Below are 26,359 nucleotides of genomic sequence, written 5' to 3'. Positions count from 1 at the left end.
CATCCTTTACAACGCCGGGTTTTAAAATCCTGGCCGGCGCTTCGCAGCTCCGGGATACGTTCCGCCGCCGCGCAGGCCACACCTCCACTCCCAAGCCACACCCCGCCCTCCAAAGTAAGCCTCGCCTTCTCCTGGTGGCTGGGCGGGCCACGTTGCCTAGGAAACTGGGGCGGGACTTGGGATATCCCAGCCCCCGAGCGGGATTTGCGCAGGCGCTTAGGCCCGGCCTCTGACTATCGCGAGAATCATTTCCCGGAAGTTCCACGTCAGTCAGTCGGCCGGTCTGTGGGTCGGTGGGTTTCTTAGGCCCTTTGCCGCCGGGATCAAGTGAGTTCCCGGGCTCGGACTGACGGAGCCATGGTAGGTGTCCTATCGGCTGCGGACCATTCCTGGGGTTCCTCGGCTGAGGGCCGCGATAAGCAGCGGTTTGTGCTTCGGCTGCGGCCACCGCCTTTGGCCCGGTTCTGTTTGAGCCCTGGGAGGGAGGAGGTGATGGGGACCAGCAGACTGGGCTGGTTTTGGAGGCAATGTCTGTTCAGTGAGGGGTCTCTGACACCCCTTGGGCCTTAAGGGGCTTTCCAAATCATCTAAGGTCTGCATTGGGGTCATTGGATTAGGAAAAACGTTGAACTCTGGGCAGTTTTAGCAAAAGTACTCCATTCTACGCTGAAGACTGTGACAGCTAATCTTGCACTCCTGTCGGGTTTTTTTTCCTGGATAGTGTGCTGACTGCAAACTATGAATTTAAGCAGAGAAGAAGGGGGGAAAGTCAATAAAATGTGTATGGAACTTAAGTTTGAATCCAGTGTGACTCTGTAGAACTGAGTTATACTTTATTCCCAACCCTCCCCCAATTCTTGGTTTGGGTCTCCTGTGCTTGCAGTATGAAATTTCTAATATTTTGGGAGCCAGCTCTTAGTTTTCTAGAGGGAAAAGGATTGGGAAGTTGTTTTTAAAGCTTGATAATATGCTTTTTCAGTATTGCAAATGCAGTGAAAGCAGTGAATGGTAGTAATAGCAAGCAATCAGGACAGCACATTTTTATTATCACTTACTCGCAAACATTCCCTATAATGCCTTTGCATAACTGTATTATAATGATGAAGAAAAACAATAGTGAGAATATCTTTTCTGAAAAAAAAGAAAGTATTTTTGTAAACATTTTTCTGCCTTTTTTAATACATGGGAGTACACGGTCAGATATTTTGGAGCTTGAAGACTGTGGAATACTCATTTCAAGTCCTTTATCTTGCAGTTAAAAAATTAAGTTTAACAAGTCTCATTGTGGTAAAGTTGGATCAGAGGTTGATCTCTTGGGGAAACTTATGAAAGTTATGGATAGTGCCAGAAGAATACTCAGAGAAAAACCCCGTTTTGCAATGTAAAGGTGCCCCTCACAGACGGCTCCTGCCAAGCCATACTTAATCTGTAGACTCTCTTTTCCCCAGGTTCAGAGCCCTTGAGAAAGACCTTAAATCTCTTGATTATACACTTTATATTATTAACAACTTGTGCTGGTTTGGGTCTCTTCTGCTTGCAGTATGGACATTTTTTTAAAAAAGCCCTTAGATTTGCCTAACTTCATTTTTAAGTATCAAGTATTTTATATTGAAATATTGCCATTATTCTTTAATATACAGTCAGCCCCTCCATTTCTTTGGGTTATACATCCACAGATTAAATAAACTGCAGTTTGAAAATTTTGGAAAAAAATTGTCTGAACATGTACAGGCTTTTTTTTTTTTTCTTGTTCTTCATCCCTAAAAAATATAGTATTACAACTACTTACAACATTTACAATGTATGAGGTATTTTAAGTAATTTAGAAATGATTTAAAGTGTACAGAAGGACCTTGTAAGTCCTATACTACATCATTTTTCATAATTTGACTTAAGCATCTGTGGATATCCATGGAGGTGGAGTGGGGGGCACTGGACTCATTCCTTTCCCAATACCTAGGAACAATTTCTGTGGAAAGCACAAATTGTGAATTTATTCGTTTGCTTATTACTACAATAGTGTTTATTCTGTGCTGTGCACTTTGCTAACATTTGCCACTTAGTTCTCTCAGTAGCTGGTAGAGAGATTTTATAAATAATGTTTATGGAGTGGTTATTATATAGCCAGGTACTGTTGCAACTGGACTCTGAATTAAATTCTCATAACACCAAAAGGTATATATTAGTATTATCACCATTTTACATAAGTCAAACCTCAGAGAAGTTAAATATACTTACCCAGGATTGTACTTAGGAAATGTAGAGCTGATACATTGGAACTTAAGTTTGAATCCAGTGTGACTCTGTAGTACTGAGTTATACTTTATTCCTAACTCTCTCCCAATTCCTAAATATATAAAATGCTGTGCAAATAAAGACGTGTAAGCAGTGACCCTGTCCTTAAGTGTCTACTCTAAGAAGCAAGAAGAGATATATGCAAAATTTACCATGAACAGTTAAAATTAAATCCTGCAGTAGCCTCTAGGAAAGAATACTTCAGACTAGGGTAATAAGAAAGGCCTTATTGATGACAGTTGCATTTACCTGAATCATCCATCTTTTGGAAGATGGAGGGAAACTTTTGGAGCTGGAGGATACAGAATGAGCATCATAATCATCTTTGTTCCCATGTGCTTGAACCTTATTCAAAGTAATCATTGAAATGTTCAAGGAAATAGAGCAGGAGCACACATTTACCTGTGTGTTTTAAACTGGGATTTGCTCTTCCAGAGTATGTAGAGATAACTCATGTTCAGAGTTCCCTGACCCACTTTCTGAAGCATTACTTTTACTTAGTAATTAAAACATTGTTGCAGTAAAATAAGTGGCTTAGAGTCCAGTTTCTTTAATTCTAGAAGAACAATGTTGGATGTGTACCTACCCAGGTTCCTAGCACAAAGACATCATTATTAACAACTTGTGCTGGTTTGGGTCTCCTGTGCTTACAGTATGGACATTTAAAAAAAAAAATCCCTTAGATTTGCGTAACTTCATTTTTAAGTATCAAGTATTTTTATAATGAAATATTGCCATTATTCTAACTGTAAGAAGACCAGAAAAAGATGTTAAATTTTTGATAGTAATTAGTGGGACAAATTTCAGAAATGGATGAAGCAGAAAGTTTTGCTTCCCTCAAACTAGCAAGGAATTCAGAGATAATGGTTTCATAGTAGAAAGTTTGAGAACGAAGATATGACAGTAGAAACATTTTTTTTTTTTGAGGCAACTGAAGAGTCAGAGAACTCAAATCCTTTAAGTAAAAGGTAAAGGTTGTTGCTAAAAGTATAGGAGGTATGAATAGGAAAAAGTAAGAGCAAAGACTGGAATAATCTGTGACCCACATTTGATAGAGATTCAAACAAGATAAATGAATGCCTCATGAGGTATTTGCTTTGTCTCAGGAAATTACCTCTGGTAGATATTCATTTCATGTTTCATATTTTTCTGCCAAAATAAATATGCTTTTCTCTGAAGAGCTCTTTTACTATTATGACTTAGAGTTACTAAGACTTTATGAATAACATTTCTTCAGAATATTTTCTTTTTTTAATGTTTATTTTTTAGTTCTAGGTGGACACAATATATTTTATTTTATGTGATGTTGAGGATTGAACCCAGCACCCCGCGCATGCCTTGCAGGCGTGCTACCACTTGAGCCACATCCCCAGCCCCAGAATATTTTCTACCATGACGCTAATGACATGGGCACAGAGTTGTGATTTAGCAGCTATTTTGAATTTATTCAGTAGGTAGTTTATAAACAAAGGTGCTCAAAGTGTGTTCTGCAATGCCTTAGAGATCCCCATTATTCTTCTAGGAGGGACCACAGATTAAGTTTTCCTAATGGTCAGATGCTGTTGGCCTCTTTCACTATGTTAATATTTGCACCAATGGTGTAAAAGTAATGAAAGGTAAGCCTGCTCATGCAGTGGCACCAAATTATACTGAGAGTATATCTCCATTGCCACACAATTTTTTAAAAGCCAGTTTCACTTAAGGATGTCATTGATGAGACAGTAAAAGTGATTAATGGCATTGCATCCAACATTTGAGTACACATCATTTAATTCTGTATGATGAAGTGAGGAGGGTACATAAAGTACCTCTGTTGCTGCCTACTGAAGTGTGATGGTTGTCTCATGGAAAGGCACTTATACAGTCAGGGGGGATTTACATGAAACAACAGCTGAAGAAACTAGTTATTCAGACTTGATTATTTGTTAAACACAATCTTAAAAACTGTAAGAAGTTAGCTGGTACCAGACAGTATTATTTGCTAATGACAAATTAGAACTTCAAAGTGAAATTTAGAATTTTAGAGAACTTCTGTCACTGAACTTGATGAATTTCTAATATTTAAAGACTTATCAGTTGAGGTAGGTGGTGAGATTAATGAATATGATCTTTTTGATATAGTACAATGAAATACATCCCCATTTGGAAGATATGCCTAACTTAATGAACCAACATATCCCATATAACCAATGTGTTATGCTACAAAATGAATGAATAAGCCACTCAAAGTATAGGATAGACCATTGGATTTTAATTTAACAAAGCATAAGCAGTTCATTAGTTTGGTTTCAGATTCCACATTACAAGTATCTTTTAAGAAACTACCACTTGAGTTTTAATGTGGTATCAAAGAAGAAAATTCTATTTTTTCAAAAATTAAAATATTCTTTCCAACTCTATTATCTAATATATTGAAGACAGAAGCAGATACCAAAAAAAAAATCTCCTATTGAGTCAAAAATCTAAAGAGTTTTTACAAAAATATAAAACATTGCCACTATTCTCATTAAATTTCTTTTGAAATTTTCAGAGCCATGGATAGTAAATATGATTAAACATTAGTAAATATGATTAAAAAGTCTTTGGGGGGTCCTACAAATTTTAGATGTCAAGGATACTGAGAATTAAAATTTTGAAAACTGTAAGTTTAATATTTTTAGATATTTTCATATTTTATACATATGATTGGAGAAGTAGGTGCTTTAAACTGTGCCTATAATTTAGCAAAATAAAAACAGAATTGTTTTATAGGCCTATTAACATACTATTTGTAGTTGCAGTCTCATATTTAATTTGACTAAACAATTTGATTTTTGTTTTAATGTTTTTTTTCTCCTTAGCCTCTCCGACTTGATATCAAGAGAAAGCTAACCGCTAGATCCGATCGAGTTAAGAGTGTGGATTTGCATCCTACAGAGCCATGGATGTTGGCAAGTCTGTACAATGGCAGTGTGTGTGTTTGGAATCATGAAACACAGGTAGGATTTTTAAAGGAATTTTTTAGAAATAAAATGCAGTGTTGGACTTTTATTTTATAATGAAGAGAACTGTCATAATAGATAGCAGTAGCTATGAGTATATTACTCTCTAAAATAACTTGATACAAAGTATTTTAAATAAAGTGCAACTACATTTGGGAGGGTATAGCTTATGAGAGAAACTCTTCTGGACAAGTTATATGTGATATTTAAATCTAGTTACTCTAATATAGGTAGAATTAACTCTTTGAAATTGAGGAAACGGATGTTAAAGTAAGATGGTTTGCTATAAAGTATTTAGTAGTTCATATTTAATTTTCTATTCAGTGACTATTCTGATCATCTTTAAGAGAGGATTGTTAATTGTTTACCCAAATACTCAATGTAATAATATGCAAGTAACTTTCAAACACAGAAATATTCATAGTCAACTTTTGGTTATACTTATGAGAGTATGCCTATTCTAGATTGTCTGCCTTAATGCTTACATTATTCTCTTTCCCCTAAGTAAATAATGTATCCTTCAAATAAATTTTTTTCATATTTTCTGCAGTATTTCAGATTGTCTTTTAAAATTTTTCTTTCAATGTACAAAACATGTCATTGGCATTATAATATACAGTGATGTAACTGCTCAAATAGTAGTTATCATCAATATCCATCTTGAAATCTGATAAAATTTACATTTGAGGAATTTAAGATGGCAAAATAGGATTAGCAAGCCAAGGTCAGGAGTAAAGCTAAAAACACCTTTGTATGCTTTACACTCATTATAGTGAAACAACAGTGACCACACACTGAACCAGGCTCCATCAGGATGATGTTTTATACTCGTTAACATTTTGTTCTCTGCTATATCCCAGTGCCTATATTATTACCTGACACATAGTAACTTATTAATACCCATTTGCTGAACTAAAGAATAAAAGGAATGTTTTTTATCACCAGTTGATAATTTCTGTTCTCTGCAATTTGCTTAATAAAGATAATATACTGACCAGCTTTTCTCTCTTTCTCCAACTCTGCTCCCCTTTGGTCTAATTCTCCATCCAAATGTTTAAAGTCCTTATATTTTATGCTTAACAGATATGTAGGATTCTCCTCTTCCTGGGGATTTCCTCTGTTGGCTCAGTTTACCCATCTACCAGCATTATTATTTCACTGTCATATGTTCTATAGGCCAGATATAGTTCCTTCATGTTTCCTCTAGGCTTTACTATCAAATACCTCTGCTTTACCTAGGTCATCCACTTTGCCTCTGCTTTCTTTGTTGTTCCCTTCTGTGTCCTCCTGCTGGGCTCTCTGCTTCCACCTTTATAATTCATCTCATTGGTAATTTCTTGTTTAATTTCCTTCTTTTCTCTGAGATTGGGGGTTCTCTGAGGACAGGGATCCCACTATCTTCCTTCCCATTGTCCCTCCAGTGCATGGGGCACAGTGTGGCAGTATTTATCAGACTCAGTAATTATTGAGTGATCTATATTTGGTTCTGTCTGCCTTTTCCCCTCTATCACTAACAGAAGTTAATTGCCATTTATGTATATTGAGAATAAGATTCTTAAGAGAGCCAAAAGGGTTTTAGAAGTTAATTCAGATGTACTTGAATTTCAAAAAAGGAGATATTATATACTTCTTGAGTGGATGTAATGGGATTTTTTTGTTGTTTATTTGTTTTGTTGTGTGTTTTTTTAAAAGTATTTTAGGATTCAAAGCCAACTTGCTGATTAAATTATATGGAAAAGCCTTTAACCACACTGAGTATCACTTTATTTTATCTATACTAAAGATGATGTTCTTAAAAATCTTATATCACATAATTGTTAATAGAATTAAATAACATTAGGTAAAATTGTTTGAGACCTGTAAAGGGCTATGTAAATATTAGTCATTGCTTTCCTAATTTGCATTGGGCATTTGTATGTACTAAGTGTAGCTTTTCCTTTTCTGTGGATCATTTAGCTCCAGAGTGTGGAGACCATTTCTCATGTAGCTGTACCAGCCACAGTACCTATCATGATGCTGAACCGTGATAGTTTGTTCTACAGCTAATTTATTTTCACTGTTTCTCATATCCCAGGATTTGTTGGCTCCTTATGAGCATTGATGGATTTTCCTGCTATCTTATAGATTACATGTTCTCTGTTCTCAATGTGTATATCATAGTCAATTGTAGCAGATGTGTAGGTGAGCATTGAAGCCCAATTTGTTCAAGCTTTGTCTAAGGCAAAGTCTGGCCTGGGAAGCCAGAGTAAGCTCAACAGTGAACCAGTTTCTATTACTTTTTCTTTAATGTACATGGTTTTTAACTAGTAAGATTATATTATGTTCCTTATTTATTTCATTCTTGCTTTCTGGAACATAAAGTAATTTCAAAATGAAGTTTGTTTTTTTAGAATCTTAAAGAACAGGTATCAAGGAGGGATGCCTCTGCACTTTCCAGGAGGTCTTCTAGTTTTCTACCTTTGTCTTATGTATATAACCTACTTTGAAGGGGCATCTAAATCACTATGTTGTGATACTTACTGACAGCATATAAATATTCATATGGAAGTATGTTACTAAGGTATATAAAAGAAACATCTTGTTTGAGTTACTTCTATGGGTTCAGTTTTAAAAAGAAGAATCTAAGATCTAATTTATTCAACAAATACTTGTTACCCACTAGTTGTGTACCAACTGCTATTTTGGGTTCTGGGTATACAATGGTAAAGATGATTCCTGCCCTTAGAGAGCATAACAGGGAATATTGAAATTAAGCATGAATTATGCAGTGCTGTGTTAGGAAAGGAGAGTACAGTTAGCATGCATGGATTTTCCAGGCAGAGGGAACAGGAGCAGAAATGAGGCTGGGAGTAGTGAAGGTAAGTCTGGAAAGTGAGGGAAGGGCCAGAGCACAGAAGATCTGAAATACCTTCTTTTGGAAACTTGTTCTCTCTTGTCTTTTAAAACTCTTTGATTTCAAATCTATTAAAAAGATAATCAGTCCTTTTTTAATTTTAATGTTGATCATTCATATTTTAGTCTGGGAGTATTTTTAATTAAAAGTCATTTTAATAGTCAAATGTTTTAAATACATTAGAATAGATTTTTCAGTTATTTTCTCATGACTTAATATGTGTATTGTTAAATTTTAAAGACACTGGTGAAGACATTTGAAGTGTGTGATCTTCCTGTTCGAGCTGCAAAGTTTGTTGCAAGAAAGAATTGGGTTGTGACGGGAGCAGTAAGTAATTATATAATTTGTAATACTGTTTTCTTAATTGGCCAATGATCATGTAAATTAATTGCAGAATTTTGATTCCTGATTTGTTTTGTTCATTAGTGCAGTATTTTGAAGCATGGACTTCATACTTTGAGCTTATAATAGAGTTTTTCATGCAATTTACTTCCTAATAGTAACAGTGGTTTTTTCATGCAATTTACTTCCTAATAGTAACAGTGGTTTTTAAATTTCCATTGCTAGGATGACATGCAGATTAGAGTGTTCAATTACAATACTCTGGAGAGAGTTCATATGTTTGAAGCACACTCAGACTACATTCGCTGTATTGCTGTTCACCCAACCCAGCCTTTCATTCTGACTAGCAGTGGTAAGAGATGACCTCTTTTGGTCATGGGTATCTCCTTGGGTAATGCATTTTCATTCAGTAAGACATGCTATTCTTTAAATGCTATTACAAGTAGAGTTCTAATTTCAAGCAGCTTTTAAACCATTTAAGTCTATTACTGTGCTATTGATGCTGCTTGCTTTTGTATTTTAATGGAATATCAACTGTACTTAGGATTGCATAGCAATTGCTCCAATTCCTGTCAGGGAAGACCTGAAGGTCTAGATGTTTAAACATCTGCTGAACAGAAAGCTCGTTTACATACTGATGAGTGAGTTGGCAGATTGCCATAGACCCTAGTCACTTTTATCTTTATATTCAGTCTTTTTCACTCCTTGGTATTATGTATAAAACAGCAGACCTTTGGGAGAGCAATTAAATGAGCAGTGCTGAATTGGTTATAGCTCTTTGAAACATTTTTAAATTAAAAATTGAGAACTTTTTTAACCAATCTCATAAGAGCAAATGCTTATTCTTGCAATAGTCATTACTATTATTATTCAGACAGACTTGTATTGCACTTTTGTCATTCTTTGAAGCCCACTGAGTTTTAAAAAAAAATTTTTCACAAGATTTTTTTAGTATTTTCTGTTTGTAATCTGTTTTACTTACTTTATATCCACTCTTATAAAGAGTTAAGTTTTTCCTGAGGATAAATAAAGGATTTTTGAAAAATCTTCTTCAATTTTGATTCAATTTTTAAAAATTACAGAAGGTGTAATTTATTTTAGGTTTGTTGCCTTGAAAAACACAGAGAGTCTTAGTTCTTAAATTGAAAAAAAATATTTGCAACTAATTTGAGACTTTCTTTTGGCCTAGATGACATGCTTATTAAGCTCTGGGACTGGGATAAAAAATGGTCTTGTTCCCAAGTGTTTGAAGGACACACACATTATGTTATGCAGATTGTGATCAACCCCAAAGATAACAATCAGTTTGCCAGCGCATCTCTGGACAGGACCATCAAGGTAGGGTGTCTGCTGTATGTGTCAGTTATCACTTTTTTGATTTATTTTCCTCTGAAGAACTACCCAGCTTTCATGACTTAGTACAAATTTTACTCTTAGAAGCTCTTGTCGGACACCCACTTTCTGGACAGAGCCAGTTATGATCATCCCATATCTTCCATTGCTTTTGCTTCCATTATGGCCTTTCTCACATTGTATTTTTGGAAATCTTTGTCCCCTGATATATTGGAAGATCGGGGCAGGAACTTTGTTTCCTTCTTCCTCCAGACACTGCCTAGGGTGCACTCGATTTTTAGTACATGTTGCAGTGACTGCGTTTATATTCCTTTTTTTCCATTATAATATTTAAAATATAGGACCGGGTTGTGGCTCAGTGTAGAGCACTCACCTAGCATGGGTGAGGCCCTGGGTTCGATCCTCAGCACCACATACAAATAAATTAATTAATTAAAGATATTGTTTCCAACTACAACTAAAAAATAATTATTTTTAAAAAATATTTAAAATACAGGCATATAGGCATAGATTTAAAATCATCAATTTTTGCTTGCACACACTTGCTACATATGCATGATGCTTTATTTGTTTTTCTTTAACTTAAATAAACTTTTATGTGTCTGACTATCTTAGGGTTTTGAGTTTATTTCTTTTTCCTTCTTTGGATTATGCTTGCCTTTGACATACGTTGGAAACTTTGAAATTAGTCTTAAAATTCTTCACTAAATTAGATTTATCTTGAGAAAAAGAATTACCTTTGGCATAAGTCTGTGGTATAGAGTAAATAGTAATCATTTGTTTTACACATATTTACCCCCCATAGGGCCTTTCACATGTTACGCACCCAGTAAATATTTGTAAACATAAAGCTCAATCCTATAATTTTTTATTACTCTTCTATATTTTACATTTTTTAATTAAACAGTAGTTTTTGTCTTTTAATACATCTAACTAAACCTGCTTTCCTTAGCTGTGTATTAAATAGTCCATAAAATTATTTACCTAATCTTAAAGTAATGTTCTCTCAAGGTGTTCCATCTGGATTCCTGGACTTCACTGTGGTTTAACTGAATTCAATAGGGATAAAGCCTAGAAATTGGCATTTTTAGAGAACACCATACCAGTTCTGCCCTCTGGAAATTTAACAAAAATAAGTGGAAAAAAATGAATGTTCCTTAGCTTTTCTCTCCTGGGCTTTGGCCTTTTATTTAGTATGTCAGAACTGTGCTGGATCTGCCTTCTAAAAGCAAAGCCTTGTACTAACTGGCAGATGTTGTTGCTCTCTGAAGGTGTGGCAGCTGGGCTCTTCATCACCAAACTTCACTCTGGAGGGACATGAGAAAGGTGTGAATTGCATTGATTACTACAGTGGTGGTGACAAACCATACCTCATCTCAGGTGCAGATGACCGTCTTGTTAAAATATGGGATTACCAGGTACAATTTTTTTATGGCCTTACTTGCCATATGCTAGACATTTTTAAAAATTATTTCTTATAGTTAAAACTTGGGTTGTTGAATTCTTTTCATAATGTAATAATGTAAGGCCTAAGTATTTGCACCAACATTGTCCCAGAAGTCTCCATAGAAATGAACACTGGGTGGGGTTGTAGCTCATTTGTAGAGTGCTTGCCTAGTATGTGCAAGGTCCTGGCCTTGATCCCTCGCACTGCAAAAAGCAATACAAGAAGACACAAATGCACAAGATTTCAAAAATATGCTCACATCTTTTCTTTTTTTTACTTAATAATAGAGGTTATAAATTTTAACATTATAATCTTAAATTATACATAAATTATACATCCTTGAGTATCCTCATTGGTGGACTCCCATTTATATTTGAGAACAGATCAGCAAAAGTGTCGTAACATAGCTGTGGTACAACCGTTTTGCCACATAGAACTCTTGTAAACCTAAATATAAGTTCCTGGTACCGTGCTTTGTATAGCTGTAAGATATTTTTAAATTTTTGTTTTGTTTTTCACATGTAAAGCAGTTAATATAGTAAGACTTAGAAAACCAGTTATACTTTGAAATATTTTCAAATTTGTCCCTAAGTTCAAAATAAATATGTTAAAAGACTAAAGTAGTAGTACTTAGCAGACTAAGTACCTAAAAGCAAAGCCCTGTACTGACTGGCTTAGTCCACAGATGGTAGGTGTGGATATTGTAGGGGAAATTCATTATTCTAAGAATTTGGGGAAATAGTATTCAAATGAAAATCTAGATCTTTTTTTTTCTCTTCTTTAAATGATAATTACCTTTACATTTATCTGATCTGTGAAATTAAGCATTCATTTATGTAAAATTCTGTTTCAAAAATTTCTATATCTGACTTATTCAGATTGTCTTAACCTTTATCATTTATAAGGCATCTATGCATTGAGAAAATTAAGGATGGTTACTTACTTTTTTACTAATAAAATTTGTTTCTGTGTTTTGATTACAGAATAAAACATGTGTGCAGACACTGGAGGGACATGCCCAAAATGTGTCTTGTGCCAGTTTTCATCCTGAGTTGCCAATCATCATCACAGGTTCAGAAGATGGTAAGTTGGAGTATATGTTATTTCCTGAGCTCCTGTTATTTACTCAGTAGGTGTTTCAGTCAAGTGGTTTGACCCACATTGCTGTATTGTAATAGGAGGTTTCCAGTGATTCTGACATTTTTTAATTAGAACACTAGACTTTTAAGCCGGGTGCAGTGGTACACACCTGTAGTCCCAAAGGCTCGGGAGGCTGAGACAGGAGGATCAAGAGTTCTAAGTTAGTCTCAGCAAAAAGCGAAGCACTAAACAACTCAGTGAGACTCTGTCTCTAAATAAAATACAAAAATAGGACTGGGGATGTTGCTCAGTAGTCAAGTCCCCCCCTGAGTTTAATCCCTGGTACCCCACCCAAAAAAAGAATACTAGACTTAAGCTACTAAATAACAAAAGGGACATATTTTTATCGTCTTCATCATTCTGGTGTGTTTTGATTCTATCACTTAAAGAAGAGGACACCCAGATGTTCTAGAGAAAAACTGAAAGATCCTGTATGTCAGAGTCATCCCTGGGTTTCAAATCAGGCTCTGTCACTTGGTGAATGTGGTTTGGGCAAATGATGAAATGAGAACACATATCCACTCCATAGGACTGTGTACGAGGATGAGAAGAGATTAGTGTAGAAAGCATCTGGCACATGGTAAGCACTCTACCCAGGAAATGTTGTTACACACCTCAAATTGCATTTCCTTGTTTTAGTTTCTTATGGATTTTCTATTATTATGTTTATGTTCCTTTATAAAATCAGTTAAAAATTACAGATAGGGAAAAAGTGGTCATTAAGTTGGCAGGTGTGTTTTCTGTTGATATAAAGACTTTCCTGTGACTCCTTCACCTGACAGTTTATTGTTGGATGTTTGTATCAAAAGGGAATATTCACATTGTTCTCTTTAGGAACAGTCCGAATTTGGCATTCAAGCACCTATCGTCTTGAGAGCACTTTGAATTATGGAATGGAGCGGGTGTGGTGTGTGGCCAGTCTGAGAGGGTCCAACAATGTGGCTCTGGGCTATGATGAAGGGAGCATCATTGTTAAGGTAATTCTCTCTCTAAATAAACACATGGACATTGACAAAGTGATTTTCCTTTGTAATTCAGTACTGTCTCATTACAAGTCACCAGTTTTGTTGAACTGGCAGTTCTTTCCTTCTGCACTAGAGATTAAGTAACAGTGTTTTAAAGTGGAAGAAAGGAAATAGACCTCTCTGTTAAGGGGAAGGAGTATCTATTTTGTTGTGGTTTTATTTTTTCCTTTTCATTGCTAAGAGCCACTTGTCATTCTTCCAGCTTGGTCGGGAGGAACCTGCCATGTCCATGGATGCCAATGGGAAGATAATTTGGGCCAAGCATTCAGAAGTCCAGCAGGCCAATCTAAAAGCAATGGGAGATGCTGAAATTAAAGATGGAGAAAGATTGCCACTGGCAGTAAAGGATATGGGCAGTTGTGAAATATACCCTCAGACTATTCAGCACAATCCCAATGGGCGGTAAGTCATGTCCAAAATCTCTTTCTGAGCTTCTGTGTATGTTAGAACAGGGTGTGTGTGCGTATCCACAGCATATCTCTGGGGTAGGCATCTCTACTCATTCTTCTTTGAGCTTTTGCCCAGGCTGCATGATCCCCAACACAGACACAGGTTGGCATGCAAGGTGGAGCAATTAAATTGCATTTGTTTTTATTTCACACATGTTGGGTTTGTGTACCTGTGTGCTTCTTTGAGGGCAAGAATCATGTCTTACCTTAATACTTAGTAGGTGCTCTTAATATTTGCTCCCTCATTTTTCTTAAAACTGCTTCTGAGGTATATATCTTTTGAAAAGTTTTGGAATTGGTAATTCTGCCCCTTATTCATAATATGAACCATCAGATTGTTATTCCTTAAGAGCTATAAAGCACCAAACATCTTTTGAATCTTGTGAGAGAAAAGTTCGAAGAACAATGAGCTTAAACCTGTAGAGCTTTACAAATTATTTTATAAGTCTGGAATGTAGCTCACTGGTAGAGTGCTTGCCTAACATTCATAAAGCCCTAGATCAATCCCCAGTACAGTGCAAAAAATAAAAAAGAGAGAGAAAGAAAATTCAAGAAATTAACAATTCATCATTTAAAAAAGATTATAGTATGTGTCTTGAATATTAAAAAAGGCAAAGTATGCAGCCAAAGGTCAGTAAATGATATCAAGTTATTTGTAACCTAATTAATTGACTTATGAAGGTAATGAATGCATTATATATATTTACCTTGATATCATAAAACATTCTTTGCCATGAGGTTGGCATTTTACCTTTGATAAATCTTTTGATAGCATTAATTTTACCGTGTTCTAAATGATAACTTTGAAGGGAGTTGTTTTGTGTCTTCTGGGAAAATTTTACTTGACTACTTCACCATCTATTTTTATTTAATAAATTTAGGATTTAGAATTTTATGAAGTCACTAAAAATTAGAATATATTTTTCTTCATTTGAATGATTGGTGTTAGAATGGAGATAATCTTATAATAAGACAGTACCTTCTTATGGTGTAAGTGTCATGAACAATGTGCTAGGCATCTTGGTGTGCAACAAATTCTAGTTGAATAATTGAAATCCTCCATTCTCAACTTCTTGTCCATATTTTTCTGGGTTTATAAGAGAAGGCTGTTGCAATAACATATTCAGCAATAACTTCATCATTTGCTTTTGGATTTGTTGACTAGAATATTTTTGTGTAGCTCTATATTCAAAGAAATATATAACTTTTAAAAACATTAAGTTATAATAATTTGCTGAAATAACATGTTATTAGAATTATTTTGCAATAAATATAATTTCTGTTTCTTAACTTCTTTGCCCTCTGTACATCCCTCCCTGACTTCTGTAATTTCTAGGTTTGTTGTGGTGTGTGGTGATGGAGAGTATATCATCTACACAGCAATGGCCTTGAGAAACAAGAGCTTTGGTTCTGCCCAGGAGTTTGCATGGGCTCATGATTCTTCTGAGTAAGTTTGGTCTGTATGATTAAGTCAGCATGCTGTAATTACTGATAGGTGTCATGTGCCACTCTGGGTTCTTGAGATTTGGTGTGTTCTGTACTGCTCCCTGTTAAAGATGCATTCTACCAGCACAGCCCGTTATAAAATTAGTCAGTGGCAACTGGGAAGTATAAATCCTTTGTCCTTTCTGTAGTTGGTATTGAGCTCTCTCAGTCAACCTAATTTAATAATGCCATTAAACTAGGGACCCAACACCATTTCCTTGATGAAGCCTGTGGCAGGACCTGGTGCTTATGGACTTAAGGCAGAACTTCAAGTCCTTGCAGGCCCTCCTGAAGGCATTTGTCCTAAGGTGCAGCTGCCTTTTCATGACCTAACTGGGTGAGGCCCTTCTTACTTTGAGACAGAGTCTCACTAAGTTACTTAGGGCCTTGCTAAGTTGCTAAGGCTGGCCTCAAACCTGTGATTCTCCTGCCACAGCCTCTCTAGTTGCTGGATTACAGGCATGCACTATCATACCCGGCCTCCTGGTCTCTGTTTTTAAGGCAGAGACCTAAATGTAAGTATTTCCTTTTGATAACACACATGGCTGACTGATGAGCCATTTATCATAGTTTTTCTTAGATTTTTAAAATCACTTTTAATGAGATAATTTATATATTATACATCGCTTAATGCACCATTTTAAGTATATAAATATTTCATGGATTTGGAAAAATGTATATAATCCATAACCACTAAAACAAATTATAGAACATTTTTATATCCCCACAAAATCCCCTTATTTCCCTTAACTATCCATTCATCCCCATCTACCCACCCACTCCCCAGCCCCAGGCAAATACTGATATGTTTTTGTTATTGTATACAGTAGATTGTCTTTAGAGTTTCATATAGATGGGATCATATGGTATGCATGTTTGTACTGGCTTCTTTTGCTCAGCATATTTTGAGATTCATCCACATCATTGCCTGTATCAGTAATTGGTTCCTTTTGTGCAGAGTAGTATTGTATACATATATTGTAGTTTGTCTAGTCATTCACCTGTTGATAAACACCTAGTCATTTCCAGTTTCTAAAATGGTTTATAAGTCCTGCTAATCTGTGTCATACATCATATGAAACCCATTCCTTATTTATCCAACTATAAAGAGTTCACTGATCTCTTAGGGAAAAAATACATCAATGAATCTTCAAATATTCATTTTGTATCTATGCATAATTAATTACTCAGTAGTTGAAGATATTTCTAATGTATAATGGAATTATGGTTTAGCTTATCATTTTGTATTTTGTCTTCCCTATTCTCCGCCCCCCACCCCAGATATGCAATAAGAGAGAGCAACAGTGTTGTGAAGATATTTAAGAACTTTAAGGAAAAAAAATCATTTAAACCAGATTTTGGAGCTGAAAGTGAGTGCCATTTACTTATGATACAATTTTAAAAGCTTTGTAATGGCTCAAAAACATCTAAGCCGGGTGCTGGGGTTGTGCTCAGCAGTGGAATGCTCGCCTAGCATGTGCATGGCGCTGGGTTCGATCCTCAGCACCACATAAAAATTAATAAATAAAATAAATGTATTTTGTCCAACTACAACTAAGAAAATATTAAAAAAAAAAAATCTAAGCCAGATCTTTTTATGTTCTCTTAAGGTATCTACGGAGGCTTCTTATTGGGAGTCAGGTCTGTAAATGGCTTGGCTTTCTATGACTGGGACAACACGGAACTCATCCGCAGAATTGAAATTCAGCCCAAACACGTGAGTTGTCACTCCATTGCTGTTTTGGGAATGTTCATCTTTGTGATGAGGTCTGGGTCCCTGATGCCAGGAAGTGTCCTTGTACCCTGCTATCCTTGTCTCATAGTGCTACACACAGTGCTATTTACCTCAGAATTGTGGTACTTAAATGAAGCAGCAAACATTGGATATTTTGAAAAATATTTTTTAAAGTTATGCAAATTCCAAGTGCAATTCATATTTCAAATGGCTTTTGACATTGTGGAAAAGAGTGCTTTGAAGACAAGAAGTCAGGGAGTTCTTGACTTGGAAGGTCCTGAGAAGCCCCCATCCAGTCAGAAAGCTTTCTGAGGTTTATCTGATGATGGCTGCTTAAGGTTCAGGTGACTGTCTCTAGTGACAACATGTTGTACTTTTAGAACTAACTGCCTACTACCCTGACAACTTTCATTGTCAGAAAGTATCTTTGGAGACAAAATAGCCTCCTTGTGGTCCTGACCCTGTCTTCTAAAGCATGGTGATTCCCCAAGTGGGAAAATGGGTGTGGTGGGAGGGGGACTTTGCCCTTTTTTTGTATAAACAGGTATGTATCTATGTATCATATGTATTTTCATTATGTATATGTGTAAACAAATATACAGAATAATTATGGTATTAAAATATTTTAAGGGGACATTTTAGGGAAAAACGTCTAAAAAGGCTCATGGGGGTGGGATTTTTATTATTAAAAATTAAGGGTAAGAAATAGTATTCTAGAGCAATAGAGACTAGGCTGACACTCCTCTAAATTCCAGCACATCCAGTGTTACCAACAGCTCTCCTTCCTCTTTCCCATCATTCTTTCCACTGGTAGGCTAAATAGAATAGCTCTGCCCTGTCCACCCTCCATATACATGTAAATATACTGCAAAAATCAAGGGCTTATTTATTACTATAAGATTAGTCTTATAAGAAACAAGGTATAAGCAGTTTGTCATACCCACTCAGAAATCCAAATCAGTTGTTTGTGTTTGTTGTGTTACAGATTTTCTGGTCTGATTCAGGAGAGCTCGTCTGTATTGCCACTGAGGAATCATTTTTTATCCTTAAATATCTGTCAGAAAAAGTCTTGGCTGCACAGGAAACGCATGAGGGAGTTACTGAAGATGGCATTGAAGATGCCTTTGAGGTAATTGCATCAGTATGACTTTAGCTTTGTTTTTAAATGATTTATAGACTTAAAAAGAGACTGTACTAGAAAAAGCATTTGACAAAATATAATATCCATTCATGTCAAAAACACTAGAAAATATAGGGACAGAAGGAATATACCTCAGCATTGTAGGTGCTATATATGCTAAACCCAAGGCCAACATCATTCTAAATGGAGAAGAATTGGAAGCATTCTCTCTAAAAACTGGAACAAGACAGTGATGCCCTCTTTTTACCACTTCTACCCAACATAGTCCTGGAAACTAGCCAGAGCAGTTAGACAGAAGAAATAAATTAAAGGGTTACAAACAGGAAAAGAAGAATTCAAACTATCCCTAATTCTGATTCTATATTTAGAAGACTAGAAAACTTTTAGAACTCATTAATGAATTCAGCAAAGTAACAGGGTATATAGTTAGTTGCATTCCTATATATCAGTGATGAATTAACTGAAAGAGAAATTAGGAAAACTGTCCCATTCATAATAGCCTCAAAGAAAATTGGAATCTAGCAAAAGAGGTGTGAAAGACCTCTACAATGAAAACTATAGAACACTAAAGAAAGAAATTGAAGAAGACCTTAGAAGATGGAAAGATCTGTCATACTATGAACATGAGTAGAAAAATAACTGTTCAAGGATGGGAGGAGTGAAGTTCACCAGATTGGACAGGGGGGAATGGGAGAAGGGATGGGAATGGGAAAGATATTAGAATGAATCTGGCATAACTTTTCTGTGTTCATATATGAATACACAACCAGTGTAACTCAACATCATGTACAACACAGAATGGGAAGTTATACTCCATGTATGTATAATATGTCAAACTACATTCTACTGTAATGTATAACTAAAAAGAACAAATTTTAAAAAGCAAAAAACATTTTTAAAAAGACTGCACTAATTCTAGCATTTCATTAAAGTTTGGATTGAGGAAACTAAGTATTTAAAGGGTTCTGGTGAAACGTGAAAATTAAAATCTTGCCTCATAAAACAGAATCTGAAAGTAAATATGTTAAAAGAAATTCATGCTTCGATTTTAGGGAATGTTTAGACTGATATTTTTCACTAAGGAAATTTGAAGTTGTTTTGTTCCCAAACTGTTTAATCAGAGTGATTTAAATGAGCTCCCAGGTGGTAAAGATAAATCATCCTTGATGTAGATGTCCTAAAAGATGTTGCAAAATCTCTCATTTTCCAGTTTAATGTGTATTGGGGGTTAAGTTAATTCTCTTTTAGATCATTATTTTGAACCAACAGTGAGATTTAATATGACAAATATTAACAGTAGAAATTTGTTCTTAAAAAAAGAAAGAAGATAGAAATTTCAAGGAAAGACTTTCTTGAAATAGAGTTTTATTCTACATTCCTTCTTTTTTACCTTATCAAACTCAACTATATTCAGCATTTTGTTATTGACAGTTTTTCAATGTTAAATAATATAATCATAGTATTTTCTTTCTACAGGTTCTTGGTGAAATTCAGGAAATTGTGAAAACAGGCCTGTGGGTAGGCGACTGCTTCATTTACACAAGTTCTGTGAACAGATTAAATTATTATGTTGGAGGAGAAATAGTCACCATTGCCCACTTGGACAGGTAGTGGAGTATAGTTTTGCTTCTGTCTTAAGCATCCTAAATTGAAAAGTATGCTCTTTCAACAGAACCTATTACTGGCTTATAGCAATTATAGGCTGACTTCCCTGTGTTATGGTTTTGGTAGATTGCCTCTTGTCAAACAAACTGCATTAATCAAATGGAAAGATATTGAGCAAGAATCAAGGGGGGGTGGGTCATGTGTGTGTGTAACTGTAGTGTTGGGCTTCTAATTTAGTTTCTGTTTCTTTGGTAGGACAATGTATCTCCTGGGCTATATTCCTAAAGACAATAGGCTTTATCTGGGTGACAAAGAGTTGAATATTGTTAGCTACTCCCTGCTGGTTTCAGTCCTGGAATACCAGACCGCTGTCATGAGGAGGGATTTTGGCATGGCGGATAAGGTCCTTCCTACCATTCCAAAAGAACAGCGGACCAGAGTAGCACACTTTTTGGAAAAACAGGTAAGAGTTTTCTTCTTTTCTGTCTCCTTCCTTCCACTTTTCCTTTCTTCTTCATCCTTTTTTACTTTTTTTGTGTGTGTGTTTTTTCAAACCAGCCATTTAAAAGAATGTTGGTGTGATTTGCTTGTGCCAATGGGATTTCTCCTGTCAGTTTATTGCAGTCTATGGTAAACCTACATTCTTCTTTCTTCTCTCTCAGTGCCCTTAATTCCCTCTTTAAATATCAGTAAGGATTTATCTTTCCTCCCCTTCTATATATATCTTTTCCATTTTATTAATATTTTTATTTCTGCATTGCATTTTTCTATCTCATCTGTCTTTTTTTCTTTTTTTTTTTTAATTTTGGTAAAATACACATAACAAAATTTTCCATTACCAACATGTAGTATTTGTGCAAAGTAATATGTGCACACCACATGAATTAAGTTCTTTTAAAAAAAAGGTGACTTCCCTTTTTCCTGTCTCCTTCTTACTCTCTGGAGATAATTACTTTTAATTCTTCTATCTGATTCCCTTCATATTTATTTTCACATGTCTAAATAACATGCAACACAGCATAACCTATATTTTTTCTTCATTCAGCTTTAAGCATTTCTTGTGACTTCTGTTCTATGGAAAATGAGGACGTAGGCAAGCACTTTACCACCAAGCTACATCCTTGGCCTGTAACTCAGACTATTTAGAATATCCGTTTATATTCATGGATGAATTTGGGGAGTGGTATTAAATTTACTTGTTAGAACTTATAATCTGAAAAGTTAAAAACACCCATACTGAGCAGTCTCCCTCAATTTTTGAAGAACAAACCACCTCTGAGCTTTTCATCCAACTAGCACCACCCCCCTAGAGCTAAAAACCTTGCTTGTAGGGCAGATCCCATCTGTTCTGCTAATTTAGTAGTTAGAAGCTAATTTAGTGGTTAAATTAGTTTAAATGCCCTTTTCTGTTGGCAAACTGGAGCATAGAAAGGAATTCATAGGCTTTCTGACCATTGGGATACTTGCTGATGAATAAGGCAAGACCAACACTGTAGGCATAGGTAGTGACACCTGATTATCGTCTGGACCTGCATACAAAATGTCTGCTAAGTGACTTACAGATGATGGAAAATTGGAAAGGTTTATGTTTTGACTCCCTTTCCTTTGCCCATTTACTGGCAATAACTTCCACTCTAAAACAAGGCCTGGACTAGATGACCTGGATTTGTTCAGTGATTTACCACTATGTATATACCAGTGCACCTGGTTTCTTTTTGGAAGTGACTCTTATTTGACCAATTTTCCAAAATCCCTTTCTTTTTGATATTTATTTATATTCACATTTCTAATTTTGTTAATTATTGTTTACTTGAGTTCATCTAGAATTAGTCCGCTACCATTGTCTTAAAAAAACATAGGTAGTATGTGTCTGAATACTCTGTCAGGCTTGTGCTTACCAGTTAATTCAATGACTTCTTAGTTTTTGCTTTTCATTATTTTGTTATGTTACTTTTGTTTAAGTTGTGGGGTTTCTGTGTCAGCAAAGTAGTTTAAGAGGGAAATGGATGATTTTTCTGTGTGTACATTGTATCATGAACACATTTTGTACTTGTAGATATCACACACACATATATATTATTTGTTTTCTGCTTTTAATTTTGTTTAGGGCTTCAAACAGCAAGCTCTTACAGTATCCACAGATCCTGAACATCGTTTTGAGCTTGCTCTTCAACTTGGAGAGTTGAAAATTGCATACCAGTTAGCAGTGGAGGCAGAGGTATGTTCAAGTTCATGATTTTTTATAACTGATGGAAAGGTCAGCAGGTACTTCCATGTCTTTGGTATAATGTACTGTTATTAAAAGTTTCCAGATGAAAATTAGTGACTCATTTTGGTGAGATTATTCTCTTTTTGATCTTTTTCAAAGATGCATTGTTAATTTGCATAAATCAAACACATTTTATTTGAGACAGTCTTAGCACTATAACTTAAGTTTTTTCTATTTTGAGTGAAATCTGTTTTGCAAGAGAAGAAAAAATTTTTAAGATAGTAGATAAACCACTCTGGGAATTCTAAAATAATAAAGACATCAATAATTTGCCAATATCCCAAGCTAGTAAGAAAGATCTGCACTTTAAAGCAGGATTCTAACCTAGATTAGAGGCATGTCTTTTGAAAGACAGGTTGATGATATTTTTATAGATCTTTGTATATTGTATATCCTAATTGTGGTTTCACTCTAGCATTTATTGGTAAATTAATTTCAGATGTGCAAAATAAATTTTAGCTATGTTAAGATCATCTATATGTGTAGCATTTTGATTTCTGAAAAGCTACAAATGACAGATATTTATTGTTAAATATTTAAGAATAATTTTTCAAAAGTGGTATTAAATTCACTTGTTAGAATAATTGCAATCTAATTCATTAAAACTCCAATTTAGCTTGTTTTATTCATGCATCATTAAAATTATTTGAATTAATTTTGTATATGTGAATAATTTCCTCATTGTACATTTTATCCTGCTATTCTAATTTTGATTGAAAGTGCCAACTTAATAAGTACAGCTCCGTGTATGTCTTTGTATGTGTGTGTGTACAGTATTTTCCATTGTTATACAGGAATGCTCAAGAGAACAGAATAATGTTGATAATGGAGATTGAAATGTTTATTTTCAAAGGTATTTTAATTTGGAAATTCTTTCTTTTAGTCAGAACAGAAGTGGAAACAACTTGCTGAACTTGCCATCAGTAAATGCCAGTTTGGCCTCGCCCAGGAGTGTCTGCACCATGCCCAGGATTACGGAGGTCTGCTGCTTTTAGCCACTGCTTCTGGAAATGCTAGTATGGTGAACAAGCTTGCAGAGGGTGCAGAGAGAGATGGCAAAAATAATGTGGCATTCATGAGCTACTTTTTACAGGGAAAGTAAGTATTAATCTAAGGTCTAAAAGACCTTGGGAAGCACAGTAATTAAAATTTTCCACATTAATTGTGAGGCTGGAGAGAACTGATGGCTGGCCAGTTGGTGTTGAACAGTGTGGGCAATAGGATGACAGTGTTACCTTGATGTCACTCAGCTTCAGCAAGGGATACTCCATGACCTTGATATAAATGTGAGCTGAAGGAGGTGCTCAGGATGGGATAAAAGTTAAACCCCTTCCCCACAGCCTGCCAGTTAGTGGCTGAGGCATTTCGTTGTTTGACAGGAGGAGGCTATCGTGCTGCTCCAGTTGGTATCTGAGTGGCAGGTGCCTTTACCCAAATTGGACAATTTTGATCTGCTTGTGGCATGGAGGAAGGAGGATGAAAATGCCAATTACTCTCAGATTTGAGTTCAACAGAAAAGCATAAAAATACCACATTTGTAAGTTTGGTGCCAAATCATTTAGAAATTAGTTGGCCCTGTTATGAAATAAAACACAAAAGTGTTCATTAAATTTGCCCTGCATACTTCGTCATAAAAATTATTTTTTGGCGAGGCATGATGGTCCATGCCTCTAATCCAAGCTACTTGAAGGGCTGATAAGAGGATCACAAGTTCAAGGCCAGCTTTGTCAACCTAGTAAGACTTGTCTCTAAATAGAAAAGGACTGAAAGTGTAGTGCAGTAGTGAAGGGCTCCTGGGTTCAGTCCCCATTCCCACAAAAAACAAACAAAAAATAAACTTTCTTTTTTTGATGCTGTGGAACAAACCTCAGGGCCATGCAAATACTAGATAAGCACTCTTCTCCTGAACTACACCCCATTTTAAAACTTTGTGCACCATGATATATATACACATATATATGTGAATTTATATTTCTGCAAAAATAGGTCCACTATCTTTTATGCATAATTCAAAAATCCAAAAATTATGAAAAGTTTTTTTAGAACTCATTTGAAGGCAAAATCTGACTAAACTCTACTACTGAGTTGTTTTTATGCTACTCAGTATGTTTTTATTGCATTTAATAGTCATATTATTACAAAAATATTGTTTGGGGTTTTTGTTAGGTGCTTCTATTACTCAATTTCTTACCTAAAACTAAAAAAATCAGAATTCTGAAATGCTTTGTAAAACTTGCCAAGGGGGGAAAAAAAACTGAAGCTAATAGACATGGTATCCTTAATAATGGTAACCTTCTTTTCTACTGGGCACCGCTGGATAATCTGGTCCAGCCCACATTGGAGATGCTGAAACTGAATTTCTACTTGCCTATATCCTGAAGCCTTCAAAATTTGCTCATCCAAACTGCTTTGTCTCTTCTTGAAAAGGCCCTTAAATAGTCATAAAAGCTGTCGTATCCCTCACACTCTTGAAGTCCACCAAATCTGTAATATACTGTTAAGATGAGTAAGTGGCCAGGAACAGAAATGAGATGAATGTGTGAGGGGACTGGGGAAGATTTTGACCTTGCAACATTAAATCCACATTTCTTCCAAATGTTAAGTGCTGTTGTTGTAGTGTTTATTCTCCTCCTTAATCTTCAGGCTCGATGCTTGCCTTGAGCTCTTGATCAGAACCGGACGACTGCCAGAAGCTGCCTTCCTGGCCCGAACTTACCTACCCAGTCAGGTTTCAAGGTACAGACTTTTTAATTTTAGGAAGAAATATTTCAGATAAAAACAGGGCATGCTTATGTTATTTCTCTTTGATTTCATGTCTGTAATAGGGTAGTGAAACTCTGGAGAGAGAATCTCTCAAAAGTCAATCAGAAAGCAGCGGAATCCCTTGCTGACCCAACAGAGTATGAAAACCTTTTCCCAGGATTAAAAGAAGCCTTTGTTGTTGAAGAGTGGGTGAAGGAAACACATGCTGATCTGTGGCCAGCCAAACAGTACCCCCTAGTCACGGTGAGTGGGTGAGTGATCAGGTGCTAGGCTTGATTTAGTGTGACTATAGGGTGCGAGCACATTAACTGCAGGGTGTGAACAGTGCTGGATACATTATTGCTGGATAAGAGCTAATATCTGGGATTTAGGCGAATTTCTAGAGCAGTTATATAATTTCAGGATTTTTCATTTCATCATTGCTTTATTCTCTAATAGCCAAATGAAGAAAGAAATGTCATGGAAGAGGCAAAAGGCTTTCACCCCTCAAGATCTGTAGCTAAGCAGGTGAGTACTACTTGTGATAACTTGGTTGAGACTGTTGATTTTAAGTACCATCTTCCACTTCCTAATTCTCATCTCTCTTCCCTCAGAGGATAAGTTTAAAATTTGTGGAAAAATGCCTTTATTTCTATATATATATATATTTCTACTTGGGCTTTCAGGACCTTGATGAGAAACCCCCATCTCCGACTCCAGTTATCGTGGCCTCCCAAACAGCCAACAAAGAAAAAGAAAAGGTGGGTCAAACACCATCCAAACCTCCCCTATCCCTTCCTCCCTTGTGTGCAGGCTGCCTGGGCCTCTGTGGCAGGTGATGTACCCAAGTTTCAGAGTAGGGACTTTGAAGTGGGAAGATGTTATTTGGGACAGTTAAGGAGGAACACATTAAGTTCTTTAACACAGTGCTTTGGAACTCCATCATCTTCCTTTTGTTTTCAGAGCTTACTCGAACTAGAAGTAGATTTGGACAATCTGGAATTAGAAGATATTGACACTACGGATATTAATCTGGATGAAGATATCCTGGACGACTGAATTGTAGTTTTCCATTTATTTGACTAAACAAATCATTATTATGTATAGATATTGATCATCACCCTGACCACAGTGCTTGGAAGGAAATATGAAAAATTTCTTAGGTTTTTATATATAAATGCTGTGGACCAACAGGAGCACATGGCCTCCTTTTCTTAGGAGGAGTTCATGTGCAGTTTAAATCAGTGTTTTCTTCATTGATTAAAAGAGACTTGGGCTTTGATTTTTCTCATATTGTCATTAAAATCCTTTGAATTAATGAGAATACTTCCATTTCCTTTCTGAATAATAAAAAGAGACTTCTAGTTGTAGAAGGCCGAGTCAAAATCACACCTCACCCAAGGGTCAGCCCTGCATTCTCTTTTCTTTGTATAACTAAATCTGCATTTTGCAAACGT

At 35.8% G+C, this 26,359-nt stretch overlaps 1 protein-coding gene across 1 annotated transcript; it reads left to right on the top strand.

Annotated features, from left to right (window-relative positions):
- The first annotated feature begins 253 nt into the window (after window positions 1-253).
- Window positions 254-26,220, top strand: Copb2 (coat protein complex I subunit beta 2). Its single transcript, XM_026384995.2, has 22 exons — window positions 254-360; window positions 5,136-5,273; window positions 8,410-8,496; window positions 8,737-8,863; window positions 9,701-9,849; window positions 11,136-11,282; window positions 12,295-12,394; window positions 13,286-13,428; window positions 13,679-13,878; window positions 15,262-15,372; window positions 16,692-16,780; window positions 17,021-17,127; window positions 18,131-18,274; window positions 19,763-19,893; window positions 20,147-20,354; window positions 21,999-22,109; window positions 23,044-23,258; window positions 24,804-24,896; window positions 24,986-25,166; window positions 25,362-25,430; window positions 25,589-25,663; window positions 25,866-26,220. Exons 1-22 carry the CDS (start codon window positions 358-360, stop codon window positions 25,959-25,961), a joined length of 2,724 nt encoding a protein of 907 aa, XP_026240780.1. The 5' UTR covers window positions 254-357; the 3' UTR covers window positions 25,962-26,220.
- The last annotated feature ends 139 nt before the right edge of the window (window positions 26,221-26,359 follow it).

The sequence above is a fragment of the Urocitellus parryii genome, chromosome 2 (genome assembly GCF_045843805.1).
Source record: "Urocitellus parryii isolate mUroPar1 chromosome 2, mUroPar1.hap1, whole genome shotgun sequence".
Lineage (NCBI taxonomy): Eukaryota > Metazoa > Chordata > Mammalia > Rodentia > Sciuridae > Urocitellus > Urocitellus parryii.
The sequence above is the reverse complement of the archived record's forward strand: the minus strand, read 5'-3'. Positions and strand labels throughout refer to the sequence as shown.